The 8,217-nt window shown below is 47.6% G+C and overlaps 1 protein-coding gene across 2 annotated transcripts; it reads right to left on the bottom strand.

The window, feature by feature from the left end:
- Window positions 1-1,348: 1,348 nt before the first annotated feature.
- Window positions 1,349-8,201, bottom strand: zgc:172323 (uncharacterized protein LOC564165 homolog). 2 transcript variants are annotated; one of them, XM_056444565.1, is made up of 13 exons: window positions 8,113-8,201; window positions 6,546-6,667; window positions 6,115-6,371; window positions 5,776-5,935; window positions 5,499-5,648; window positions 4,943-5,062; window positions 4,763-4,858; window positions 4,541-4,675; window positions 4,340-4,450; window positions 4,146-4,256; window positions 3,866-3,990; window positions 1,885-3,762; window positions 1,349-1,716 (listed from the first exon to the last, which is right to left on the bottom strand). In XM_056444565.1, exons 1-13 carry the CDS (start codon window positions 8,120-8,122, stop codon window positions 1,623-1,625), a joined length of 3,369 nt encoding a protein of 1,122 aa, XP_056300540.1. In that variant the 5' UTR covers window positions 8,123-8,201; the 3' UTR covers window positions 1,349-1,622. The 2 variants fall into 2 exon arrangements, with proteins under 2 accessions (XP_056300540.1, XP_056300539.1); XM_056444564.1 differs by having other exon boundaries at window positions 6,546-8,138.
- Window positions 8,202-8,217: the final 16 nt, after the last annotated feature.

Below are 8,217 nucleotides of genomic sequence, written 5' to 3'. Positions count from 1 at the left end.
GCAGGAAGTGTAAAACAAATATTCAAGGCGCTCTTCCTCGGCTCCCGGCGCCTCCGCCCCCTCAGCTTTACGGCCTCGGGGATACCTGTAGAAGAGACCCGATTTCTCTAATCCACGGAGTTTTATACTCTATGTCACCAGCCCTGGTCAAAACGTCACTTCCGGTCCAGTCGCTAAACAAGTATTTTCACAATAAGAGTCCGGTCTTGTTATTGTCCGCATTAAAGTCACTTTCACAATAAAAGTCCCTGTTATTGTAAGTCACTTCACGGAATTCAACCAGCCTCGTCAATCTATAATACGAACATACAGTCACTCTCATGCAACATACATTAATTCTTGCCATTTACATTTGCATAGAGTAAACATTACCCCTATGCTTCATAATACATTAATAACAATATCAATATTCTCCCTAATATTTTCTATTATAATATCTTTCTATATGTATTAATTTAAAACATAAGACTTCTGCAGATGTTATCAAAATAAACTATTACAACCTAACAATATCATAAGGCGCTCTTGCTCCAAATAATACTTCTCATTTATCGTTTTTATTTTATCTTGCTTGTTTCTCATTATGTGGTCATCATAAGTTTGATTGTATTTTTTCTTTGAATTTAAAGTATATAAAATATTTTCTTCTTCCTTAAAAAAAAGAGTAGGACATGTTATTATGTTGTTAGATGTATTGTAACACCATTTCTCAGAAATTAGTGTTTAGCATTGTCAATTACATTTCTTTTACTGTGGTCATTCTCATCTCTTTTTATTTTATTTTTTAAGTTTCCACTAGAAGCATTCTGCAGAGGAATAATATGTTTAATCGTCACTTGATCTAAGTCTTTATTATAATAAAGATGGCACAGCAATGCCTTTGTTGCCATATTAACGCTGTGATCTTTTGTTGCAGCTTCTCTCATGATGTGCTGCATGTCTTTGCCCTGAGCCCCAGGACACTGAAGGTGTTTGGCGTCGGCTGGATAGATTAAATTGCTCCCAATCAGCAACAGCAGGAAAAGGTGTGTATGTGGATGGAATGAGGACAGCAAGCGGCTGTGTGCCGTCACTTCGCTGCAGGACACAATTTGACTGACGGATTCCTGAGCCCTCCGGAAAGTGTCAGGATGGCCTCCTCCACCCTCAGGTGATTCTGTCTTTCTCCCGCTTTGCTGTTCCCTCACTTCTTTTCCCCTTTTCCATTTTTTATCCTTCCAAGCCAAAAATAAGCAACAGCTCTCTCAGCTGAGATAAAAAATGCTTTTACCAGCATTTCATGATTATAGATAACATCCTGTGTTCTCATGTGACACCACAAGCACAAACATGAAACAAGACAACGTAATTGAATGCTGATAGCTTTATTTGCAGCAAGTAGAAAAGAGGGGGAGTATATAAGGCACACAAAAGTTTGGAGACAATGTTTAGTGTTACTAGTTAGGCATATTTAAACATTGTGAGGTGACGTGTTCACTCTGTGGCAAAGGGTCATTCATGGTCTTCTTGTCCAGGGCAAAGGGCAAAGGTCAGTGCCCAGACATGGGCTTTGGTCAGCGCAAAAACTTAGAGGGGCGTGGAGGTTTAACAGCGAGGGGAGGTCAATTGGGAATTCATGCTGCTCATTCCTCGTCGGAGTCGTCGGCTGCACCGGAGATAATGTAGGTCTGTTCCTGGTGGTCTATCTCCAGCACCTGATCTTCATTTTTAACCGTTCTGTAAGGGAGGACATGCAGAGGGCTCAATAATTTAGAGGTATAGCTGCTGAAGTGGGTTCAAACACTTTACATTGTTCTTTCATTGGTATGCGTGATTTTATTTTCAGAGTTTTACTGCTGCAATACAAATGTAGGAAATAGAAAAAATACCTGATGGTACTTTTACCTGATGAGTACAGTCCTCCTCTCCGTCAGCTCCACAGCCTGCTCTGTGTAGGGCTCATTGTTGCCGTCGTAACCATCGGGTCCACATCCCATGCCGGCCCTGGCATTGTCACCCATTCCTCCACCTTTCTTCCCCATTCCACCAAGGCCTGACAGTGCAACACCTGCCCCCACATCTTCAGCTCCTCTATTGCCTCCGATTCCGCCAGCCATCCCATGAGAACCCATTCCACGATCTTTACCTCCATCTCTGCCTCTGCCATTCCCATCACCCGTCCCTCCACTAACACCGCCATTTCCTACACTGAACCCCATGCCAGTGCCGCTCATGCCACCCAAACCTGCAGTGCCACCATCAGCACCCATTCCAACACCATATTCACCTTTGAATCCCAAATTTCCATCAACACCCACACCTCCAGCCCACGTGTCCACACCTCCAGCACCAGTGCCTACACCTCCAGCCCTCGTGTCCACACCTCCAGCACCAGTGCCTACACCTCCAGCCCTCGTGTCCACACCTCCAGCACCAGTGCCTACACCTCCAGCCCTCGTGTCCACACCTCCAGCACCAGTGCCTACACCTCCAGCCCTCGTGTCCACACCTCCAGCACCAGTGCCTACACCTCCAGCCCACGTGTCCACACCTCCAGTACCAGTGCCTACACCTCCAGCCCTCGTGTCCACACCACCAACACCAGTGCCTACACCTCCAGCCCTAGTGTCCACAACTCCACCACCAGTGCCTACACCTCCAGCCCTAGTGTCCACACCTCCAGCACCAGTGCCTACACCTCCAGCCCTAGTGTCCACACCTCCACCACCAGTGCCTACACCTCCAGCCCTAGTGTCCACACCTCCACCACCAGTGCCTACACCTCCAGCCCTAGTGTCCACACCTCCACCACCAGTGCCTACACCTCCAGCCCTAGTGTCCACACCTCCACCACCAGTGCCTACACCTCCAGCCCTCGTGTCCACACCACCAACACCAGTGCCTACACCTCCAGCCCTAGTGTCCACACCTCCAGCACCAGTGCCTACACCTCCAGCCCTAGTGTCCACACCACCAACACCAGTGCTTAAACCTCTGGCCCCATTACCCACACCTCTGGCACCAGTGTCCATTCCTCCAGCTCCATTGTCCACACCTCCAGCACCAATGGCCATACCTCCATCATCATTGCCCACACCCCCAGCACCACTGCGCATTCCTCCAGCACCACTGCGCATTCCTCCAGCACCATTGCCCACACCTCCAGCACCAATGGCCATACCTCCATCATTATTGCCCACACCCCCAGCACCACTGCGCATTCCTCCAGCACCAGTGCCCATTCCTCCAGCACCAGTTCCAATTCCTCCAGCACCATTGCCCATTCTTCCAGCACTAGTGCCCATTCCTCCAGCCCCAGTGCCCACACCTCCAGCACCAGTGCCCAACCCCCTAATGTCAGCACTTGCGCCAACACCATTCATTCCTTCGGCACCCATTCCTCCCATGCCTCCCATACTGACACCCCCAGCACCTGCTCCTAAACCTCCAACCCCAGCTCCCAATCCATGAACACCACTAATGTCTGCCCCTCCTGTCCTTCCAGTAGTCTTGTCATCTGGACCACCAGCACCCATTCTTACACCCATTCCTCCAGCCCCACTGCCTTGAGCCATGCCCCCACCCATTCCCGCTCCAATCCCCATCCCTCCAACAACACCACCACTACCTGCCATCATCTCGTGACCCATTCCACCCCCCATGCCTCCTCTTCCTCCTCCACTGAAGCTCATCCCACCACCAATGGCACCCATGCTACAGCTGGTAAGGGACAGGGTTTGCATCATGTCAGAGAGTCGCAGATCCTCTCCTTCAATAAGTTTTCTGAAATATTGGAAAAGGACAACAAATATGTTTACAAATATAGTTTAAAAATATAGAAAAATATGTTATCACTCTACATCAACTATCAGTATTTTTTCTTCACCTGTATGTTGTAATCTCAATCTCAAGAGACATCTTGACATTCAGAAGCTCCTGGTACTCGCGCAGGTGCAGTGCAATTTTAGTCTTTGTGGTTTTCAGCTCAAGGTGCAGGGCCTCAATCCATGCCTATTAGGTGAGAGGAACCATACTATTAACTGTTACTCATTAATTATTGTGGTGGCTTTGTGTCTGCATGCATGAAAGTATCTGTGTATGTGTTGACAATGGACTCTGGTTGGACCCAGTTTGCAGCCGGAGACTATCTGCGTTGATCTTTGTACCTGCAGGTCTTCCAGCTCCTTCTTGTACTTTACTTGTGTCTCTCGGATCTTGGCCTCCAGAGCATCATTCTTGCTTTTCATGGCATCCAAGTCACGGTCTTTGCTTTGGATCTGGAGATATTTCAATGAATGTAGTCATTTTTTATCGCTTGTCAATCAAGCCTCATTAATTCATTTTCACTTTGGATACTCACGTCCTTTTTGGCACCTGCTATTTCCTCTCTAACGCTTCGAACCTTGTCCACGTGCCTTGTTGTCTTACTGGTCAGATCTTCAAACTTGTTTTTGTACCATGAATCCATCTCCTAAACATAGGGAATTAATTTAAAGACATGAATTTAATCTACAACACAGAGAACTTGACCTCAGACCGTGCCAATGTGCGATTATTTCACCTGGAGATTTTTGGCTGCGATGTCGTCGTACTGCGTTTGGATTTGTTTCAACGCAGCTGCCAGGTCAGGGAGGGCGAACACACTGTGAGCCGACGCGTGAGCCGAGTAGATCCGATTCATCAGCTCCTCAATTTCCTGGGAAAAAAAAGGAAATTGTTCGTCATCATACAAAAAATGGACGCCAAACTCGATACGTACTTCTTCAATGAAGATTGTATCCACCTGTTGATGGACCCGTTTGAGGAATTCAATTTCAACTTCCATCTGCTCCAGCTTCTTCTCCAAGGCGATGCGCGAGGAGGTGGCTTTGTCAACATCCTGAGGAGCACACACCCCGGTTATCATGTGGGTTCAAATTAATTTGACGATGAAGGAGATATCGGCTAATTATAAGCAACCTACTGGACGGAAGATTTCAATGTCTAACTCAGCTTTCCTCCTCAGCTCCACTGCCTCCTGGTATCTGATTTTGATCACCTCCAGTAGAGCAGCTGTGGACTTCGTAGCCGCCAAGGAAATGTCCTGAAAACCGAGAAGCCCGAAGTAATGTGGTCGTCTATTAGATAAAATGTAGATCAGCGACTTTTGCATTTTGCATTTTATATCTCAACTTCATTCCTGTGTGTGTGTGTGTGCATGTGTGTGTCTTCAGATGTACAATCAAGCCATCTCATCTGTGCATAAAACATAGCTGAAGACAGCTGTACTCCATAGCACCTTAACACGTCGAGGCACCTCTCCATTTGCCTGCCAGAAATAAGCCCGTTACCAGGTAAGGAACCTTGAAAACACCAAGTTGACATATTGTGTGGTTGCTTGGATGGATGCAGCTACGGCTCAGTGAGGTGTAAAAAACCTCGCCGCAAGACAAAGAATTCAGTCCTCACACTCTGCTGAGCGCCTGAAATGTAAAAAGGAGAAACCGAGGCGATGTGCGGCTCGGAGGATTCTGTCTCACCCGCTGAACTCTCATCTGGTCGGCGATCTTTTTCAGCTCCCTCAGCTGCTCCTCATACAAGAGGCGCAGACCCGATGGACTCTGGAAGCGGTTCTGGTAGGCCTCGATCTCAGATTCCAGAAGCTTATTCTGCTGCTCGAGAGAGCGAACCTGTGAGCACACAAAAAAAGCACCAACTCTTCTGTAATTTCGAGTACCACAATGTGTTGACCATGTGCTCTAAGAGGTGAGAGTAGTATGCCCATATAAGACTTGATGTGGTTATTGGCTGTTTTACCTTGTCAATGTATACAGCCAGTCTGTCGTTGAGGACGACCATCTCCTGTCTTTCAGTTGTGCGGGTGCTGAGGAATTCTTGGTTTTCGGCTGCAGCCACATCCAGATCCATAGGAACTTCTCCACCCGGCCCAACACAGACCATGGCGCCCGCACTCACCCTGGAAGGTTACCCGTGGAGCAAGGAGACATTTGAAGAAGCGGTAGATGGCATTTCATGAGCAAATAGAGGAACTTACTTGCATGAGGTTATTTCAAAAAACTTTTTTAACAGCACAGCCCTCTTACTCATAAACCCTACACCTGTCCATCTGTAGGCAGTGGAGGTGTCGGAGCTTACCCTGCTCCCGCCATGCGAGTCCTGCGTGCAGCCGAGGCGGTCCTCCGACCCACTGACTTCATGCGCATGCCGCTGGCCCCGGCTCTGCAGGAGTAACCGGCGGAGGCATGACGGGTGTCTTTCCTGGTGGGGGATGGGCTGGACACCCTGACCTGGTAGGACGAGCTGCTGCTGTCCTCAAAGTGACGGCGGTAGGACGAGATCCTCTCCGGGCTGCGGCTCATGGCGGCGGGAGTGACCGTGTTTCCTCTGGTTTGCTGATGGGAGATGAACGAAATGCTCAAAGCCTGGCTGTGGTTTTTCTGCACTTCACTTCACCGCTCCACCTTGTTTGCACTCCCGGATTGACAACCCAGCCTCAGGTTTTATACTGCCCGTTGCCAGCCAGACCCCCAGCTCTGTCACAGGCAGCCCGGTCCATGAGCCCACACCTGGGGAATGTCGAGCCTCTGCTCCAAATCAGGCCCGACCTGTCGCTCAGATATCTGCCAGCAGCTTGTGAGGAGCAGAGCGTGGCTGTTATAGTGGCTGACGGCATCGGACAGGAGTCTTTCTGCAAAACACAGAGCAATCATATCAGTCTCCCTTTAATCAGAACCACAATGGGTTTCGCTGGGATTAGTTTACATCCATTGGCTTATTGCCCATTACAGCACTGGGCAGCAGGCATGGAGGCAGGGTCCAGCAGCAGCCAGTAGGTGCAGCACTTGACGTGATCTGCTCTGATGGGACGAGGGGCTTTAATTGAACGCTGAGCCGAAGCTGGAGGGTGACCCGATGAGGCCTCGGAGGAACAAAGAGCCACAGCAGGATTTGACATAAATTAGCACTTATTTGTCTGATGTGTCTTCAACATATTAAAACCATAGTAATCGGGGAGGGAAAAGAAAAGAAAATTAAATGAACTGCCGCGGAGGGTTAAAAAGGAGGCAGAATAAAAGGAGAGGTGGGGTGGGTAGTCTAGAGTTTATGGTTGACATGGCCCATGTGATATGAGGGGAGAAAACAGCGCTCACGTCTCTATTGACACCTTCAGGGTCAATTGGTCAGGGGTCAGTAAACACTGCACTGTTCTTAATCTTTACTGTAAACATGAAACACCAGCTACATTTACCCTCATAGAAAAGCCAACACCAAGGTTACACCCACACACATTATCACCTGTCCAAAAACCAGATGATAGTCGTTTCAGCACATTTATAAAATGCTTTTTAATGTACGGTTCCTGTGACAACCCGTCCTGATGGATTAAGCTAAACTATTCTTTTCCACTGACCTCCGATCTTGCAGCAGCGTGGGACTTTTTTGGAGTCACTTGAACAATTTTCCATTAGGCCTATTTATGAAGCCTCACATGAAATGTTGACACAACCACACCTAATTTTTTATTTTATGAAGCCAAACATTGCAATGGGGAACACCAGATTCTAATGGTGTAGACGTGGTTCCTTCCTGATTAATTTATTGGTCTTTGTGTTTTCTTAATGTAACCGGACAAATGATGGGGTGTAGTTATGAGGTTTACTCACATACCTGCTTTAACAGTTACATATATATATGTACAATCATTTAGAGGAGGGATACCTTGCTTTATAATATAAATACAAATGGCATTAACACATCAGAGCCAGATTATTTACTCATGCTTCTGGTAAGTCACTTTGAGGTCAGTTTCCTATTCAGTGACAGTGATTCAGCATTGACAAGCGGCCTCGAAGTACAAAAGGCACAAACATCCTGATTGAACTGATCGCGAGAATGTCATGTGCGTGTGTGTGTGTGTCCTTTTTGGACTTTCAGCTCAAGCTGTAAAAGGGTAATAAGTTAATAAGGAACGAGGTTCCCGACAGCGGCCGACATAGTGTAGTTGAGGTATTCTCCTCCGTTGAAAACAAACACATTCATTATCGTGGATGACGAAGGAAACTGTTATTGTTCCCTGTCGGGTGGGTGGCAAATACGGAGAGCCAGTGGTTATTAGACAGAGCCCTTCAATACCGTAGATCATCTTGGGCCCAGCAGCTGTCACTTCAGCCAGCCGCCCTGTGCATATCACCGCTTCTTAAAAGACATGAACAAATATATTACAAAACACAAACATCA

This window comes from Pseudoliparis swirei, chromosome 22 (genome assembly GCF_029220125.1).
Source record: "Pseudoliparis swirei isolate HS2019 ecotype Mariana Trench chromosome 22, NWPU_hadal_v1, whole genome shotgun sequence".
NCBI classification, from domain to species: Eukaryota; Metazoa; Chordata; class Actinopteri; order Perciformes; family Liparidae; genus Pseudoliparis; species Pseudoliparis swirei.
The sequence above is the reverse complement of the archived record's forward strand: the minus strand, read 5'-3'. Positions and strand labels throughout refer to the sequence as shown.